The sequence below is a fragment of the Miniopterus schreibersii genome (genome assembly GCF_964146895.1).
Source record: "Miniopterus schreibersii genome assembly, chromosome: 18".
NCBI classification, from domain to species: domain Eukaryota; kingdom Metazoa; phylum Chordata; class Mammalia; order Chiroptera; family Miniopteridae; genus Miniopterus; species Miniopterus schreibersii.
In genome coordinates this window covers 34496901-34517397 of record NC_138121.1, presented here as the reverse complement: position 1 = coordinate 34517397, position 20497 = coordinate 34496901, and the positions used below count along the sequence as shown (strand labels likewise).

Sequence of the window (20497 nt, the reverse complement as noted above, 5' to 3'; positions counted from 1 at the left end):
TTTCTTTATTGTTGAAAGTATTACAGGTGTCCCATTCCCCCTCCCCCCCCAATTGACCCCTTCCACCTCTCTTCCATCCCCTGCCCTGGCCTTCACCCCGTATTGTCTGTGTCCATGGGTTATGCATATATGCATATAACTTCTTTGGTTAATCTCTTACCACTTTCCACCCCACCTCTCTTCCCTCTGAAATATCATCTATTGCATGTGTCAATGTCTCTGGATCCATTTAGTTTGTCAGATTCTTTTGTTCATTAGCTTCTTCTTAAAGAAGACCCTTCAACATTTCATGCAGTACTGGTCTGGTGGTGATGAACTCCTTTAGCTTTTCCTTGTCTGAGAAGCTCTTTATCTGAACTTCAGTTTTAAATGATAGCTTTCCCAGGTAGAGTAATCTTGGTTGTAGGCTCTTGTTTTTCATCACTTTGAATATTTCTTTCCACTCCCTTCTGGCCTGCAAGTTTTCTGTTGAGAACTAAGCTGAGTGGTATGGGTGCTCCCTTGTGGGTAACTAACTGCTTTTCTCTTGCTGCTTTTAAGATTCTCTTTTTGTTTAACATTTGTCATTTTACTTATGTTGTGTCTTGGTGTGGGCCTCTTTGGGTTCCTCTTGTTTGGGACTCTTTGTGCTTCCTGGACTTGTAAGTCTATTTCTTTCCCTGGGTAGGGGAATTTTCTGAAATTATTTTTTTTAATAGGTTTTCAAATTCTTGCTCTCTTTCTTCTCCTGGCACCCCAATAATATGAATGTTGGGCCTCTTGAAGTTGTCCCAGAGGCTCCTTATACTATCTTCATATTTCTGGATTCTTTATTCCTTTTGCTCTTCTGGTTGGGTGGTTTTTGTTTCCTTGTGTTCCAAATTTGATTCTTAGCGTCCTCTACTGTTGATTCCCTGTAAATTATGCTTCATTTCAGTTTGTGTAGCCTTATTTTCTGATAGGTACTTTACTAGGTCATTGATGGTCTCACTTGTTTTCGTAATAGTCTTAGTAATATCCTTGAGCATCCTTATAATCATAATTCTGAACTCAGTATCTAGTAGCTTGCTTGGCTCTATTTCATTTTTTTCCTTTTCTGGAGATTTCTTCTGTTCTTTCCTTTGTGACATGTTTCTCTGCCTCCACATTTTGGCTGCTTCCAGGTCTTTATTTCTTTGTGTTAGGTAGAGCTGCTGTGTCTCCTGGAATTTGTAGAGTGGCTTTGTGTAGAAGGTGTCCTGTAGGATCCAGTGGCTCAGCCTCCCCAGTCACCTTAGCTGGACCTTCTAGGTGTTCCCATGTGTGGGCTGTGTGCACTGTCCTGTTGTAGTTGAGCCTTGGTTACTTTTGGCATCACTGGAAGGAACTGACCCCCACGCCAATCAGCTATGAGGACCAGGTGCAACTATAGCCAAAGAGCTGCTGTGCTGGAGACATCCCTATGGAGCAGGATTTACTTCAGTGGAGCTTTGGTGTTCACCAAGTGCTCCCCTTCAGTGAGTCACTCGTGGATGTGGTAGGGTTGTAATCCAGCATGGTCGTGTCTGACCACCAGGTGCATTGTCTCTGGGGCCTCCCGGGAGGTGCAAAGTCAGCCTCTGCCAGTGCCTTGCCCAGGGCCACCCAGCATGAGCTACACAGCAAACCGTAGTTGGCTGCTAATTGTGCTGGGATTGGAGTTGTCTAGGAGAGGCCAGCCTTTGAAACAATGCAGGCTGCCACTAGTGCCAGTCCTCGTGCCACTTATCAAGACATATGGGGCACGCTGCTGCTTGTTTGAGAGATTTTAGGAAAGTCCTAAGCATGAGGCTAGAGAGGCCACTTGCATAGAAAAGCCACTGGGAATGGCTTGGATGAGCTTGCAGGTAGGGAGGGGCGGGGCCAAAGGTGTGAGTCAGGTGCTGGCGATTCAAATATTTTACCTGCCTGCCAGCTCTGGGTGGGAGGGCTCACCCAAGGACCAGTGGCCTCTACCAGTTCTTCTGCCTGGGAGGAAGCTGCCCCTCCAGCTCTCACCATGATTTCAGGAAGGTTATTTCCTCCCCAAGTGTCCCAGATCCTTTCAAGCTGCTGCCCGGCGCTGGGCTCAGAGGGAGCCCATCGGAGTGAGTCTGTGCTTGGGCCCTTTAAGAGGAGCTGCTGGGGCTCCCACAGCCTCTGCGTTCCTCAGTGACAGTCCCCGCTGGTTTCCACAGCCTGAAGTTGTGGGGACTTCCTTTCCTGGGCCTGGAGTCCTGGGCTGGGGGCCTGCTGTGGCGCTGGGACCCCTCAGTCCTCCAGTAAACCTCCCCTCCTGAGATCTCCTCCTGGGTTTAACCCGCGGCATCGTGGGTGGGCCCATGGCCGCTTCTGCATCCAGCCCCAACCTGCCTGCGTCTCCGCCCCTCCTTCCAGTCTCAGTGCTTCTTCAGTTCCCTGGTTGCGGTGCTTCTGCTCAGCCAGATCTCAGGAGGCTCTGAGTGATGGTGGTTCTGTATTTTATTTAGTTGCAATTTTGATGTGGTTGCGGGAGGCGGCGGGTAGAGCTGTTACCTCCACTGCCATCTTGTTTCTCTCCGGAAATCTAGTTAATTTAAACAAAACATACTAGTCATAGAACTTATCTTTGTTGCCTTAAGCAGACGTCATGCTACATTTCAGACCATTACATTTGAAACACTCTTTGAATAAATGCTTGAATGCTAAATTTCAAATCCTACTCATAGTAAATGTGAGGACAGAATGTTTTAAATATGCTTTGATAGATTTTTCCTCTAGCTTTAAAACATTTTGAAAAACTGCCATTCTGTATTTCAGGCGAGTTTTGTGGCATCTGGAAATCGGACAGATATTTCCTTAGATGATCCCAATTTCTGGCAAAAATGGGCTAAAAAGGCAGAAATAGATATAGATACCATCAGTGGTAGAGTAAGTATTTCTTTTTTAGAAATATTATCTCTTGGGGATAATTTGGTAATATTATTATAGTTTAAGGTAATGAACTGTGTATTTACCAAAATAAGTTTTTCTGCATCAGTAAATTGATGTAGGTTACTAGAATAATCACATTTTGAGTCAGACACTGCTTCAATTTCATACTCATGATATATGTCATGATAAGTTATAATGCAAATTAAGTTTAATTTGGGGTATTATTTATGTCCCTAAAATTACAATGTGTGTCTTTAAAGTTTTTTTCAATGTCTTTAAATCATGTGTTCTTTTTATTTATCTTTGTTGTCTTAGTGTCAGATTCTGTTAATGATGATCCATTCAATTGTACCCATCTTGTATCATAAGATATTCCATCCTGAATAGCATTTGTTTCCACATTAGTCTGACTCTCAAGACTACCAATTCCTAATGAGCAAAGCTGTCTTATTTATCTTTATATCTGCAGCCCATAATATAGTGCTTAACTTAGAGAAATTTCTCATTAAGGTGAAAAGTATGTAAACTTCGGTGATTTTGAATGAATTAAGCTAAATTGAACATAGTGAGTTCATACACTTATTATTTTGCTTTTTGTGTATTAGAGTAACTTTTGGAAAGCACTGAAACATATTTCTATATCTGGAAAATATTCATGTCCTTTGACCAGTATTTTTATTCTTACATACTGCCCTTCTTGTGAATTTATCTTCAGGATAAACTTAGATCACAAAGATTTACTTTAGCATTATTTATATTAAAAATTTTAAACAATCTAAATTAAATTGTTAATTAGGTGAAGCATGATCCATAAATTCAGTTTAAAATATATTTTATGGTTATTTCAGATGTATAATACAATAACTTTCATATTACTTATAAAACCAGATACCATTATTTTTTGCCCTATTACTGTAATATCATAAAATTATGTATGTATGGTAATAAGAATTTTAAAGGAATATAAAATTTTTTCAGTTGATTTGTTAAGTTGGTAAAATTATTAGTAATTTCTTTTTCTCGCTTTCTCTAATTATTTTCTTTTTCATACTATACGAAAGGTGAAAATGTAAGACAATGTTATAAGCCAAATAGTAAAAGGACCTTCAAGTAATAGCTGTTAAATTTTACAGAACAGCTTGGTTATTGACACTCCGAGAATTAGGAAGCAAACAAGACCCTTTAGTGCCACAAAAGATGAATTGGCCGAATTATCTGAAGCTGAAAGTGAAGGAGAAGAAAAGCCCAAACTACGGAGACCCTGTGACCGTTCCAATGGCTATGGAAGAACTGAATGCTTTAGAGTAGAGAAAAATCTGCTGGTTTATGGGTAAATATTATTTTTAACATTTGCTGTTAGTAGTCTGCTATGTAAAGTTACAGAAAACATACACTATATTATAGTATATTTTTAATTTGTTAAAATAAAAAAAAGTTATTTTTAAAGTATCCTGAATTTATATGTTTAACGTATATTTAATACCAGAATGAGGTGACCTTCTTAAGTTTTAAATTATAAATGTATCACTAAAGTGAAACTCTTTGTTCTCAGATTTGAATATTTAGGAATACAGAAAGAATAATACTCTCCATTAAGGAATAAAATATACTAGAATTTACTATACCATGGTTCTGCATTTTACTCATGGGGGAGAAACTTGATTAGATAAATCCTATTAATGAGAAAATGTGTTTTTTGCAGTTTTCATGTTTTTTGTCCATGATATATGCTTTTCTTTAGAACTTGACTTAATAATAATGTAAATATACCTTTTTTAATCAGATGGGGCAGATGGAGAGAGATTCTATCTCATGGTCGTTTTAAAAGACAGCTAAATGAGCATGATGTAGAAATAATTTGCCGAGCCCTCTTAGCATATTGCCTTGTTCACTACCGAGGAGATGAGAAAATCAAAGGCTTCATATGGGATCTCATTACTCCAACTGAAGATGGACAAACTCGAGAGCTACAGAATCATCTAGGTAAGAACATTATTTCATTTTGTCCGTCCTTCCTTCCTTCCTTCCTCCCTCCCTCCCTCCCTCCCTTCCATACTTTTATTGATTTTTAGAGAGTGAGGAGGGATGAGAGAGAGAAACATCAATGTGTCTCCTGCAAGCCCCCCACCAGGGATCGAGCCCACAACCCAGGCATGTTCCCCAACCAGGTGTTGAACCAGCAACCTTTTGGTACACAGAATAATGCCCAACCAACTGAGCCACACCAGTCAGGGCTAAATTTATTTTTATACGTGTAATTAGTACTTAACGTAATACCCTATAAAGTTTTGTAGTATTACAATGTTAAATAACCTTTAACCTTCACCCTCAATTCAAGTTCCAACTTAGAAAATACCAATATTATCAGTTTTGTTGGTTTTTACATGTTGTTGTCAAACATGTATAGGCTTGCAAGCTGTTGACCCAATAGTATGTCTTAGGAGTCTTCCCATTTGTATTCATACAGACTATCTTATTATTTAAACTCCTACTTAGTTGTCTAAAGTGTGGATATTCCATAATTTACTTGGCATCTCCTTTAATGGACATTTACATTTTCAATTTTAGATGAGTGGAAAATAAGCTTCAATGAAGATCCTGTACATTCCTCTTGTGCACATGAATAAATGTTTCACTAAAGTAAATGTCAAGAAATAGAATTGTTGAAGTATATATGTAGCCTTAGTACCTAAAATGTGGTCTATGGTTAATAGCATCAGCATCTCCTTTCAGCTGCTTAGAAATGCAGAATCTTAGGCCTCAGTCTTATTGAATCTCAGTCTACATTTTAACAAGTTCCTCAGCAATTTGTATGTTAATTAAAGTTTGGGAAACAGATATACATTTTACACTTCCATAAATACTTTGATTTGCTGTCAAATGTGGCTTTACCAATTTACAGTCCAATGTGTGGTATACAAGTATCTTTTTCTCCACAGGATTGCTAACAGAGCATTTTTTTCTGCATAAAATAATTGAATTTTCTATAAAGATTACTGAGCCCTTAAATTTGTGTTAAATTTTGTTTTATTTCATCAACAAATAACCTGTTAAAATGCCCTGTACATGCTCCTTGTTCTCGGAATATAAGAAGAAACATTCTGGCTAAGTAGATAGAAATAATAAGAAAATAGGTAAATTAACTAATTAAGTGCAGATTGTGCTAAGTACTGTGATGTAAATAAACTAAGTGCCTAGTTGGAAAATAACAAAAAGCAACTATTTTAGAATAGTCTTCTTTTGAGGCCTATCTTAATAAGAGTCAGTGAAATTAACATGAAGAGCTGACTTCCAGTAAAGATGGAAGAGTCACACAAATATAATTTCACTCTTCCTTGAAACCCTACTTATGTCCATAAAGAAAACAATTTAAGGCATTAAGCTTGATAAATTCTACAGGCAAAAGTCCTAATTTCTTCAACAAATAAGTATTGGTAGGTTATGAAATACATAAGGTATCTATAAACTAGTGGTTCTCAACCATACATGCTTTTGGACCTGAATCCCATCCCCACCCAGTTGTCATCACTTTGATCATGTTATTAGCCTTTAGTTGGTAGAGGCCAAGAGTCCACAGATAGTGCCAACAATGAAGAGCTATGCAGCTCAAAATACAAATACACCTGGTCCCAACTTAATGATGGTTTTACTTATTATTTTTAGACTTTACGATGGTGCGAAAGTGATACGCGTTCAGTAGAAACCATACTTGGAATTTTGAATTTTTATCTTTTCCCAGGCTAGCAATATATGGCACAATACTCTTTCGTAATGCTGGACAGCGGGAGGGCCCAGAGCTCCCAGTCAGCTACGTGATCATGAGGGTTAACAACCAATACTCTGTAGTGTATTCATTGTGTTAGGTGATTTTGCCCAACTGGAAGCTAATGTAAGTGTTCTGAGCTAAGGTAGGTCAGGCTGAGCTATGATGTTCAGTAGGTTAGGAATGTTACATGCATTTTCTCTCTCTTTTTTTTTTAATATATCTTTATTGATTTCAGATAGAGGAAGGGAGAGGGAGAGAGAGATAGAAACATCAATGATGAGAGAGTCATTTGATTGGCTGCCTCCTGCACGCCCACAACTAGGGATCAGTCCCACAACCCGGGCATGTGCCCTGATCGGGAATCGAACCACAATCTCCTGGATCCTAGGTCGATGCTCAACTCCTGAGCCACGCCCAGCAGAGCTGCATTTTCAACTTAAAATGGGTTTATCAGAACATAACCCCCATAGTAAGTTCAGGAGCAAATATATATGGTGCTGAGATGGAAAACCCCTGCTATGACCTAAAGGAGATTTAAGGGTCTATAGTCAGTTCTAGTGTGTGGTCCATTGTTGGGTCCTGATTAAAACAACCCAGCAGAAATTTTTAAGTTATTTTTATTAGATAATTGTAAAATTGAATACTAAACATTAAGGAAAGCAGTATTGCATTTCTTAGGGCTGATAATGGTATTGTAGTGTTTTTTTTTCTAGAGAAAGCCTTTTATATATGATTAAAAGAAACATATTAATATAATGACTGATGTCTTAGATTTACTTCAGAATAATTTGGGAGCTTAGGGAGTTAACAAGATATGGTTGAAACAATATTGACCATGAGTTGATAATTAGTGAAATTAGTTGATGGGCCATGGTGATCCATCATATTATTCCAACTATTTTTGTATATATTTACTCCATAATTAAAAATAATTAGGCATAAACCCTCAGAAGTGGAGAGAATGGAAGAAGAAATAGCAACAAAGTTTTTGGAACCTAGAAACAAATAGATTAGTGGTGAATTTAATCAACTGCAGAGACCCAATCTTAGGTCAGCAGTAGGAATGGCAACAACACACTCATGTTCTGCACAGATAATCCAAAAGTTTGTGATCATCAGGAGTTTGTGATATCTGGAACATATGGAAGCAGATGTTAAAGACTAGGGCTTTGATTAGAATGGGGTCAGATCCCTAAATACCCTCTTCAAGCCCAGGCAGCCAGGATGAAGACTGCCTGATAGCTTATCTCTGGAAAGGATAAAATAGAGCGTTCCTGGAGGCACTGATGGTGAAGGTTTGGAGCTACTAAATGGCGTTAAATGAAAATCTCTATGTTAGACAAGACCATACTCAAGGAAGAACACTAAGGAATTTCCTTTGGTGAATCTGACCAGACCAAAACCTAAAGATAATTACAGGGAAAAAACCAGTGAGATTACCCTTCAATGAGTCCACAGCAGTAAGCTCCACTCATTCAGATTACCTATTAATTTTTTGGACTCTCATTCTTAAATATGAGCTAACAACCCAGGCTCTCAGTTGTCTGAGGAAAGTCTCCAATATGAGAGATAGTAAAGAGACACCTGTAAATTGACCTTGAAGTCAACAAGGATTATAGTAGGAGAGGACAGCTTTTTAAAAATTCATTAATATCTTCAAAGATATTTCAAATATATTTTGATTTTGAAAGAAGAGTAAAGTGTTCTAGAAACATTCAAACCACAAACAGACCTCTTTTAAATTATAAGTTACATTGTAATTAGCAAAAATGAAAGAGCAAATAGGATTAAATGATGAATTCGAGATAACTTTGTTAGGGAAAAGTTTAAGGATATAGAATGTCTACTTGTGTTATTAGGAAAATTTAAGTATATATGCTTTTAAATATGCATTGTTTAGTTTCCAAACCAACAAAGGTGAGGACTAGAATGCAAAACAATGTTAATATAGAGCAAAATACAATTTAAGGTGGTATTAAATTGCTTGGTATTAAAAAATTGATTGGTATTAAAAAAGGACACTACATCATAAAAAATTGATTGGTATTAAAAAAGGACACTACATCATAAAAAACACCAATCCATAAAACAAAGTTTGAACTTGTATGCATCAAGCAAAATAGCCTCAAAATATCAAGGCAAAACCTGCCAAAGTTTTAAGGATAAAAGGACAAATCTACATAGTGCTTCTGTTCACAGTGTGATGGAACTTCTAGCCTGTAGAAAACAGCAAGGAAAAGATACATGAGGTAAGAATTAAAAGGAGGAGTCCAAACTTCTGGAGTAGTAATTGTGAAAAATTGTAAGAGAAACCAACTCAAGCGTCATTGAAGATTAATAGGAGGTGTATAGTCATACACTAGATTCTTACACAGCAATTAAAATGGATGAATTAGTTTCATGAGTCATCAAGTATACATCCCAAAAAATATTTATCAAGAGTAGTCAATCAATAATGTCTGAAAACTTAAATACTATAATTTCTCCAACATATGAGTATAAATATGCATGTAATGCAAAAACAAATTCAGAGTAGTGATTCTCTCTGGAGAGGAAGGAGTAAAGTAGACTTCAACTAATTATTACTTCCTTCAATACAACTGACCGAATATAGGATATATTAATATTAAGAGTGGAACCATTTATTGTATTTTTGAAATATTTCACAACAAAAATGTCAAAGAAATAAATAAAATGAATTTAGCTCTCAAACAGGAACCCACAAATCAGTTTTGATAATCCAGGCCAAAACTTACTATTTTATGACTAAGGAAGTAAAAGTAAAGCAGAGGGAAAAGTTTGATCTTTCAGTTTTTACATTTGAAAAAGAAGAATTATTGGGGGAAGTTGTCTTAATATGTGTATAATCATGTTGACCCATCATCTTGTGATTGGATCAGTATTGTTACCATTAATATTTTAAAGATCTTTGTATAGCCTATACAGGTCTCTGTGACTCTCCAGAAGTTTATTATATTAAAAGATATTTTTATCTTTCAAATATTTTAAAGATATTTTTTATCTTTCAAATTGCAGATCTTTATACAAATTATCCCTGATTTCACAATGCTTCTCATTTCAACAGGCCTGTCAGCCCCTGTACCCAGGGGACGAAAAGGGAAGAAAGTAAAGACCCAGACAAGCTCATTTGATATACAGAAAGCAGAATGGCTTCGAAAATATAATCCTGAGCAACTACTTCAAGATGAGGGCTATAAAAAGCATATAAAACACCACTGTAATAAGTGAGTAGTGGGGTATTTTTAACATAGCTCATTATAAGTTTATTTTTCTGAATTTATTAACAACCTTAAAGCATGCTTTTTTGTTTTGTTTTTAATATATCTTTATTGATTTCGGGGGTGGGAGAGAGAGAGAGAGAGAGAAACAATGATGAAAGTCATAGATAAGCTGCCTCCTGCTCACCCCCCGCTGGGGATCGAGCCCTCAACCTGGCCATGTGCCCTGACCAGGAATGGAACCACCATCTCCTGGATCCTAGGTTGATGCTCAACAGCTGAGCTACGCCTGGCCGGGCAAAGCATGCTGGTTTTGAGGATTGGTCTAGGGCCAATCCTAATCTTAATCTTAAAGGGTATACTTCCACAAATCATAGTGCCTCTCCTGTCATTCTTTCCATCAAGAGAGAGAGAAATAAAACTGGCCTCCAAATGATCTCATTGTATCTTACTTGGATATTAAATAATGATGACTGTGAAGATTTTGGAGAAACCTATTTTATATATATGGTAGTAATGAGATTTATTTAATCAGAACTAATTATTATTATTTCATTACGAAAATTCTACATACAAATTTTTTTCTAATTTAAACCCAAAGGATGGATTTTCTTTAGTAATTAATATCTTTGTGTCTTTTACCTGTTTTTCTTCACCTTTAGGGTTTTGCTTCGTGTAAGAATGCTCTACTACCTGAAGCAAGAAGTCATTGGAAATGAGTGTCAGAAAGTATTTGATGGAGTTGATGCAAGGTAAATGAAATAGCTTGTTTATGTTTTTCAGTTAGATGAGGTTAAAAAATTGTACCTGTATAAGTGGCTAGTTAATCAATGAAATTCACAAGAAGAAAAATCCACCAAACTTAGAGAATGAACTTTTACCGATTTGTGACCTTCTATTAATCTCATCTTTACATTTGCCACTAAAAGTTATAACATAATAACAGTACCAATGATAGCAGTATTGTGGTTTCCTGCCACCAGATCTGAAGCTTATCCTTTCTGAACTCATTCTTCTAACTGCAGTGTAAGAGGTTTTATGTTGACTGACTTTTATGTTCACGTATGATCCATCCAACACCCCAGTTTCTCAGTTCCTTCATTTTTATCTAGTCATCTTTTTTGTCTTCACCACAGCCACATACTTGCAGTTGTGTACTTAGTCTTGCCATCCTCAGTAACAGCATTACTTCTTAAATTTCGACAGTCACTTCCTTTGTTTCAAATCACTTAACTCAGGTACTTTTCACCCTGATTGTCTAACTTTAGCACAGTGTCTTTCATCTTACCACTTACTCACTCTCCATCACCCTTTCCATGTGAGTCAGCCTATATTCTATCATCCCACAGTCTAATCAGTAACTAAAATCCTTTGCTTGCCTTTCCATCTGTTGCACATACGTGGCACAATCCCAGCTCAGGATAATCCCAAATATTAATTTACTTCTTGTCTACATCTGAGCAGTTGAACATTACTGAAGAAAATCAAGTAAAGCCTGCTCAAATGACTCATTTCAAATTTGTGAGCATCGATCCCTAATGAGATTAATCAAAAACCACTAGTAAATCCACTTTCCTGCTCTTTAAGAAGACCCTTCCACCTCTCCTCTAACCATATTCCCCCCTCCACTTACCTTCCCACTTGCTTGTTTTTACCTGCCTCTTCTACCTGTCTTTTATGCCTTCACATACGTCTCTCTTCTTGTCACTTACTCTTTCTTGGGCATTCTCATCTTTTCTATGACTTCAGTTTTCATTTCTAAATACTGATATCTTCCAAATCTTATCTCCAGCCCCTATTGCTGGTCTGAACTTCAGTTCTACATCTCTCAAATGTCCCATGATTGCTAATGCCTCCAGGCCTTTGCATTCTTGCTGGAACAGTGTTTCCTCCTCTTATTGCCCAGCTGCCATCAACTCACCCTTTCTTTACCTCTCAAGTCTGGGTTAGGCACATGCCCAGAGTACCCTGTCACCACATTCATCACACAGTATGGCAGGTATATCTTCTCAAGGGCAGGGGTATGTCTGTCTGATTATTGCCATCATTGGCACATAGTGAGCTGCTTAACTACATTTTGAATGAATGATCTAGCCTTTGGAAGTTAAAGGATGCTTTATGCAAGACATAGCATAGGAACCGAATCTTTCAAAACAGAAATCAGTAAGAAGATCACAGTCCGGCCAGTGTGGTTCAGCGGTTGAGCTTCGACCCAGGAACCGAGAGGTCACGGTTCAATTCCTGGTCAGGGCACATGCCCGGGTTGCAGACTTGATCCTGCCCAGTAGAAAGGTGTGCAGGAGGCAGCCGATCAGTGATGCTTCTCTCTCTCTATCCCTCACCCTTGCTCTCTCTCTAGAAATCAGTGACAACATTTTTATAAAAAATAAGTGGAGCACATGCGCCTTACTGTATTCCATTCCTTAGCGGTTAGTGGACACTCAGCATGCAGACGGCGCTTATGTTTGAACAATAGGTGTGTATCCTTTTCTCCACAGGCAGTTCCACCTGATGGTTGGTGAGAACTCACTGACCCACTTTCTTCCTTGTGGCATCCTATCTCCAGTGTTTTTCTCTCTTTATCTTTTAGAGCTTATACTTTGTTTATCCCTAGTGAGGAACCAATCAGAGATACAGTTAACCTTCTTTAACTATATTTTTCAACTTTGCCATATGACAGGTCTCCATCCATTTCTCCATATTTCTTGGGTTAAAACATTTTCTGCTAGCAAAACGTGTGGAAAATAAAAGTAATTTCTTACCCATTTTTTAACATTTTATTTATTTATAAAACATGTAAGTCTGTCTTTTTTAATGTTCTTTGTTTCAACTATATTAGTGGTTAAATAAGGGCTTCTAGTGAACATACTGAGCATTTATTAGTTTATTTCTATATGAAAGTTTGAGTTCCCAAAATCAACCAACTTACTAATGAAGTTTTGCCATATGACTTAATTATAAGTAGGAAACTCCCCAATTCTTCATATCTATATGTCTTTGTTAATTAACTTGTGAAATTCTACATAATATCATTTATATTGTTTTATAGTTTCATTTCTGATTCTTTGAAAATTGATAATTCGTGAATGTTAGAGAGGGCAATTAGCAATTAGAATATTTGATTTCCTGGGGTAATTTACCCTACCTAATTCCTACCCCTTCTTCGCCTGTTGAATAAGGTATAAGAATGTTGTACATATAAATGAATGATACTTATTGTAGACATTAGCTTTATATGAGCCTAAAGGAGACTTTGGCTTGAATCACTGTGTTAAGAAGTGAGTATTTCAGTCCTTCTGTACACCTCTTTAAAGGTGTTTATACATGTTACTTGCAGAAGGTTTCTGGGAAAATAATTTCAAGTGATAAGCAATGTAAAAGGAAATTATGTACGCAGAATTATAAGTGCCAGAGTTATTTCATATTCATGAAAATAGCCAGATTACCGGAGCACTATGGATATTTTATAGTTATTACTTATTACATTTTCATTTTGTGGCATAGTGTTTTATATATATATATATGGCATAAAATAGCAGTTTGAGTGTTTTGATCAAATTATTAAAAAAAAAACACTTGCCATTTTCCTTTCCTTGTGAGCATTTGTAATTTTTCAGTGTGATTTTACTTGGCAAGAGCAGTCTAGAAGAGATAACTTGTTTTATAGCCTAATGCAATTTATTTGCCCTTTTAGGGCCTCAATTTCATCACAAACAAAATGAAATATTTAAACCAGGTGATTTTTGTAAACTTGCTGACATAAGTTTACTTTCCAAAGGAGCCCTTTGTCTATATCTAAGGGAAATCGGTGGAAATAATATGATTACTTAAGAGTGAAGTAAATCTTGTTGAAACTTATTTCTTCTGTTGAGCTTAAGAATATTAATTCATTTTATGGTAACTGTTGATATTGTATAGTTTCGTGATTTTAATTCAAAATTAAATGGCAATTATGGAATATTAAAAAAAAAATCAATGAAATAAAAATCTTACCCTTTTGATAAAAAATTCATAATCCTTTACAACATAGGTAAAATTTTTCCTCTTCTTTGACTTGTTTGTAGTAATTCATAATGCCATGTTATGCTTTATTTTTAAGTGACATCGATGTTTGGGTCCCAGAACCAGACCACTCAGAAGTTCCTGCTGAATGGTGGGATTTTGATGCTGATAAGTCACTCCTTATTGGAGTTTTTAAACATGGTAAGTGAAAAGTAAGGTTGGTGGAGTCTTTTTTTATGTGTAGTGTTATTCAGCTAGTTCTGTTTATTGATTCCCACTTACAGTTCTATTGCAGCCACATTCATGTTATTATATATATCATATAAAACATATACTACCAAACTGTATGTCAGTCACTGCCTTTCCTTATGGAGAGTGGCACTCGTGAACTGCCCCCCTGGATGTCTCACACAGCTCCACATGTCAGCAAGAGTTCTGATGTGAAGTGTGTTGTGTGTGTTTGATCAATTCTTCCTCTTTTTCATTTGAACAGATAAATTCAAATTGTCAAATACATAATACCAGGTCATGTAATATTTATGTTTATTTCTAGAAAACATGTATCCTTTTAATAGATGGTCGCTTTAGGCCAGGAACATCATCCACCATAAGTATGAGGGATGCTTGTATTTATACATCTTTCTTTTATCTCTTTTACTTTGATCATTGGTGATCTTTCCAGGATATGAGAAATATAACACTATCCGAGCAGACCCGGCATTATGCTTCTTGGAAAGAGTGGGGAAGCCTGACGAGAAAGCAGTAGCTGCGGAACAGAGGGCGAATGATTACATGGATGGGTATGTGCACTTCGGTCATGAATTCGCCATATCTCTGTCAACGCCATCGTGCTCTGTGTCACAGAGTAGGATCAAGGAAGAGAGTGCCCCACATTCTTTCTTTTGATGAGTCTTTTATTTTTCCATTTCTAATAGTCATGGCCATTAAGGCCATTACATTTAGGAGCATAAGAGGGAAGAAAGCTACAATTGAACAGAAATAAAAGTTTCATTATACCAGTTATAAGGTCTTTCTATTATCTTACCAAAAGAGGAAACTAAGAGACTGTGTTAAGATTAATAGTTCCATGTTTAAAAGTGAGTATGAGTGGCAGTATGAGTAAATTAAAATGAAATTTCTTCTGACTTGCCATATAACAGTCTTTATGCCATGGCTTGATTTCCCCTGGCCAAAGAACAGAGACTTCAGTCTGACTTCTAAGACATTAAAAAGTCCTTTCCACAAGATTCCACTTGTTTGTCTTGTTGAGAAATTTAAGTCCAGTACAATTATTATTGCATTTGTTGGTGTTTTAACAGGGATGTGGAAGATCCAGAATACAAACCTGCCCCAGCTTTCTTTAAAGATGATACAGAGGTATGCTTTGGATCATATTTTAAAATCCTCAATATTAGTTGTTCTGTGGTTTCTTTTGTTTGCTTTTTCTTTTCTGTGCTTTTTCTTCATGTTTTCATTACACATAATTCTGTTCCTCAGAAGATTAGTTAGTTATCAACTTAGGTTGACAGATTTCACTAATAATCATTCAGAATTTGCCTGATCTCCCCTTTTCGACAAGTTGGAGGCTGGTTTGGACATGTGGGTGAAATGGAGTTTTGCCACTAACTATGCTCATAGGAGCTAAGAAACACAGTGTCCAGGGCCAGAATCCCAAAGCAGAGTCAGAACTAGATACAAAAATTACACAGCAACAAATAGGAACTATACGGACAAAATGTTTGCAATAGGGAGTGGGGCCTAGAGAAATTCTGGACTGCTGAAGTGTAGTTTGAAGTGCTCTGTTCGTATCAGATCCAAAGGAAGGACAGGAATTGGATGAGAATGCAGAAAATAATCTGTGAAGTGGGGCAGGTGATGTTAAAAGAGATGAGGAATTTCCCTTATATGTATGAGACCATGGTGAAAGACTAAGTGATGTTATAGTTGTCAGGTAGGATTTGCTGCTCTTGGTAGCCTTGGGGCTCCAAGAGGAGGTTTCTAGAGAGAGCTGCCAGCCAGCAGGTGCTAAAGAAGCTGCCTGAACTAGAGGAAGTGGTGCTGGGGAAGCTGTGTGTGCCATGGGAGCTGAGCAGTGGGGAAACCCACCAGAATCTGGAAGTCAAACCTCTTTCCTCCTACAGTGTCTCTCAAGCTCCCACTACTGACAGAACTTACCACACTGACTGGCTAAGAAAAATTATTTAAAGAGCCCAGATCTGTTTTCTTAGGGCTAGCAAAAGGCATCGAGAGAGGCAGTATATTTAGAGCTGAGGCAATAAATCAATAACCAGCACAGTAGATTACATGAAAAACGTTTTAGAGACAAAAAGAATAGCATGATAGTGTTTCTGCAGTATGTGTAATAGGCATTCCAGAAGGAGACATCAGAGAGCATAAGGAAGAAACCCTTTTTTTTAAACCTTTATTGTTGAAAGTATTACAGATGTCCCCTTTTTCCCCCTATTGATCCCCTGCACCCCACATCCATCCCACCCTCAGGTCTTCCCCATATCAATGTCTGTGTCCATAGGTTATGCATATAAGCATATAAGTTCTTTAATTGATTTCTCTCCACCCACTCCACCCCCGCCTTCCCTCTGAGATCACTCAGCCTGTTCCATACTTCTGTGTCTCTGGATCTATTTAGTTCATCAGGTTATTTTGTTTATTCCACATATAAGTGAGATCATGTGGTTCTTGTCTTTCTCTGATTGGCTTATTTTGCTTAGCATAATACTCTCCAGTTCTGTCCATGCTGTCCCAAAGGGTAAGAGATCCTTCTTTTTTACAGCTGCATAGTATTCCATGGTGTGAATGTCCCACAGCTTTTTTATCCACTCATCTACTGATGGGCACTTGGGCTGTTTCCAGATCTTAGCTATTATAAATAGCACTGCTATGAACATAGGGGTGCTTAAGTTCTTTGTGATTGGTGTTTTGGGTTCCTTAGGATATATTCCTAGTAGTGGGTCAAATGGCAGGTCAATTTTTAATTTTTTGAGGAACCTCCATACTCTTTTCTATAGTGGCTGCACCAGTCTGCATTCCCACCAGCAGTGTACCAGGGTTCCCTTTTCTCCACACCCTCACCAATACTTGTAGTTCTTTAATTTGTTGATGGCAGCCATTCTTACAGGTGTGAAATGATACCTCATTGTGGTGTTAATTTGCATCTCTCTGATGATTAGCGATGTTGAGCATTTTCCCATGTCTCTTGGCCATCTGTATGTTCTCTTTGGAGAAGTGTCTATTTAGGTCCATTGCCCATTTTTTAATTGGATTGTTTGTCTTCCTTTTGTTAAGTTGTATGAGTTCCTTATGTACTTGGATATTAACCTTTTATCAGATGTGTCATTGGCAAATATATTCTCCCATACAGTGGGCTCCCTTTTCATTTTATTGATGGTTTCTTTTGCTGTGCAGAAGCTTTTTATTTTGATGTAGTCCCATTTGTTTATTTTTTCCTTTGTTTCTCTTGCCCTAGGAGATGTATCGGCAAACATATTGCTACGAGAGATGTCTGAGATTTTGCAGCCTACGTTTTCTTCTAGGATTTTTATGGTTTCACGCCTTACATTTAAATCTTTTATCCATTTTGAGTTTATTCTTGTATATGGTGTAAGTTGGTGGTCTAGTTTCATTTTTTTATATGTACCTTCCCAATTTTCCCATCACCATTTATTGTTGAGACTGTCTTTACTCCATTGTATGTTCTTGCCTTCTTTGTCAAATATTGAGCGTAATGACTTAGGTCGATTTCAGGGTTCTCTGTCCTGTTCCACTGATCTCCATGTCCTTGTGCCAGTACCAGGCTGTTTTGATTACAGTGGCTTAGTAGTATAACTTGATATCTGGTATTGTGATCCCACCAACTGTGTCTTTCTTTCTCAAGATTGCCATGGTTATTCGGGGTCTTTTTTGGTTCCATATAAATTTTTGAAGTGTTTTTTCTAGATCTGAAATACACTGTTGGTATTTTAATAGGGATTGCATTGAATTTATAGATTGCTTTCGGTAGTATGGACACTTTAATGATGTTAATTCTTCTAATCCATGAACATGGTATATTCTTCCACTAGTTATATCTTCCTCTGTCTCTTTTTGCAATGTCTTGTAGTTTTCTGAGTACAGGTCTTTTACCTCCTTGGTTAAGTTTATTCCTAAGTATCTTAATTTTTCTTGTTGTAGTGTTAAATCGGATTTTTTAATTAGTTTCCCTTTCTGAGAATTCATTGTTGGTGTATAAAAATGCCTTCGATTTTCAGGTTTTAATTTTGTATCTTGCTACTGTGTTGCTGAATTCATTTATTAAATCTAGTAGTTTTTTGGTGGAGTCTTTAGGATTTTCTATGTGCAATGTCATCTGCAAATAATGACAGTTTTACTTTCTCCTTTCCAATTTTGATACCTTTTATGTTTTCTTCTTGTCTGATCGCTGTGGCTAGGACTTCCAGTATTATGTTGAATAAGAGGGTGAAAGTGGACACCCCTGTCTTGTTCCTGTTCTTAGGGGGAATGCTTTTAGTTTTTGCCTATTGAGTGTGATGCTGGTTGTAGGTTTGTCAATAAGCCTTTATTATGTTGAAGTATGTTCCCTCTATTCCCACTTTGCTGAGAATTTTTATAAAAAGTGGGTGTTGGATTTTATTGAATGCTTTTTCTGTATCTATTGATATGATCATGTGACTTTTGTCTTTCAATTTGTTTATGTGATGTATCACGTTTATTGATTTGCGAATACTGTACCAGCCTTGCATCCCTGGAATGAATCCTGCTTGGTCATGGTTTACTATCTTTTTAATATATTGCTAGATCCTATTTGCTAATATTTTGTTGAGGATTTTAGCATCTATACTCGTTGGGGATATTGATTGGCCAGTAATTCTCTTTCTTTGTAGTGTCTTTATCTGGTTTTGGAATTAGGCTAATGCTGGCCTCGTATAAAGAGCTTGGAAGGGTTCCTTCCTCTTGGATTTTTTGGAATAGTTTGAGGAGGATTGGTGTTTTTCTTTGAATGTTTGGTACAACTCCCCTGTGAAGCCATCTGGACCAGTGGTTTTGTGTTCTGGGAGTTTTTTGATTACCGTTTCAACTTGGGAGAAAACCATTTGTAAGAGAGATCAGTGGAGAATTTTTCTGAACTTTATGCATCATCAGATTCAAGCAATAACGTGAATCTTGTCAGGATAAGTAAAATTAAATCCACTCTTAAGAAATGTCCTGCTGTAACTGTAGATATACCAAACAAAGAGAAGGTGTTAAAATCAACCAGTGAAAAAAGACCCGCCTATAAAGGGATGAGAATTCTAAAATTAGGCTTTTCTGAAATAATGCAAACTAGTAGTCATTGGAATAAAATCACCAGTTACAAATATGTTAAGTTTATAATAATGTTGAGATACCTAAAAGATGCTTTGTTAGCTTATAAAAATTAGGTATATAACACAAGCAAACTCTTCAAGATTAAAAAGAAAAGATTTGAAGGTTTTCTAATAACCAAATATGAGAATGAATGAATTATGTGAGAGCTGGTATATAGAACAATAGGAAAAACAGTTGTAAACCTGGGCTGTTTTTACAGTTAGAGGAAGGATGGAGGAAAAGAAACTGACTTAAATGTAATCATAGGAAGGGAAATAATTTTAGTAATGACTGGTCTAAATGTCAAAGGCAACAGAGAAATATGAAGGGGTGAGAATTAAGAACAACAAATTACATAACCCATGGACGCAGACAATAGTATGGTGAAGGCCTGGGGCAGGGAGTGGGTGCCGGGTGCAAGGGGCCAATGGGGAAAAGGGGGATATGTAGAATATTTTCAACAATAAGGATACATTTTTAAATAAGAAAAAAATAAGTAAAAAAAATTGAAGACCAAGAACAAATTATAATTTTTATTTTTGCTATATTAATCATTAAAAGTTCTATAGCAAAAAGTTCTATTTTAAAGAAGTTTGATTTGCTTTTCTTCCTATCTGTTTTTTAACCCAGCTGCCCTGTGACAATTTCTGTTTTCTTTTAAAAGGATGATGTTTCCTCACCAGGAGATCTTGTTATAGCAGATGGAGGTAAATTGCATTTAATTATTTATTATTGTAAATTCACATTCTCATGGTACCATGAAATCAAAGACTAATAAAGTTTTGTAATATTTCAAATATATGTGAAATTTTTGTTGCAGAGAGTCGTAATCGTTATTGGACATACTAGTTGGGAATTTAACTATATTTTTACTTGCAAATTTTTATATAGTGACTCAGTGAGATTTTATAGACTGGAAGCTGATTTTTTATTGCTTGATCATTAGACTTGTATGTGAGATTTCATCATTAAAGTGTTAATTCAGTAATTCATTCAGCTTGTTATTAGTTCCATATGCACATTAGGGACCATTCTTACTCATTTAATTTCTGCAAAGCCTTTCTGTGCAGGGTCTTCGCCTTCTTTGTGACGGCAAGATAGGAAGGCACTGTCACTAGAGTACACTCATTACCTCCTAGGAACCAGGGGAAATGTGCCTCACTCTTCCGTAGTTACACTAGGAACTAAAGAGGAGATTAGCTTAGCATGAATAGATTACCACTTGATTATGGTGTATATT

General features: G+C 36.8%; 1 protein-coding gene across 17 annotated transcripts in view; it reads left to right on the top strand.

Moving 5' to 3' along the window:
- The window catches only part of CHD9 (chromodomain helicase DNA binding protein 9), a 165929-nt gene that overhangs the window by 122215 nt on the left and 23217 nt on the right, over nt 1-20497 (top strand). For 16 of the 17 annotated variants that reach the window (XM_081118960.1, XM_081118945.1, XM_081118959.1 and 13 more), the window contains 9 exons: nt 2776-2886; nt 4023-4219; nt 4673-4872; nt 9741-9900; nt 10557-10646; nt 13994-14097; nt 14579-14696; nt 15216-15273; nt 19922-19964. In XM_081118960.1, coding sequence (XP_080975086.1) covers nt 2776-2886; nt 4023-4219; nt 4673-4872; nt 9741-9900; nt 10557-10646; nt 13994-14097; nt 14579-14696; nt 15216-15273; nt 19922-19964 — 1081 coding nt within the window. The remainder of the gene's footprint in view (nt 1-2775; nt 2887-4022; nt 4220-4672; nt 4873-9740; nt 9901-10556; nt 10647-13993; nt 14098-14578; nt 14697-15215; nt 15274-19921; nt 19965-20497) is intronic. The other variant, XM_081118958.1, reaches the window with a different exon arrangement.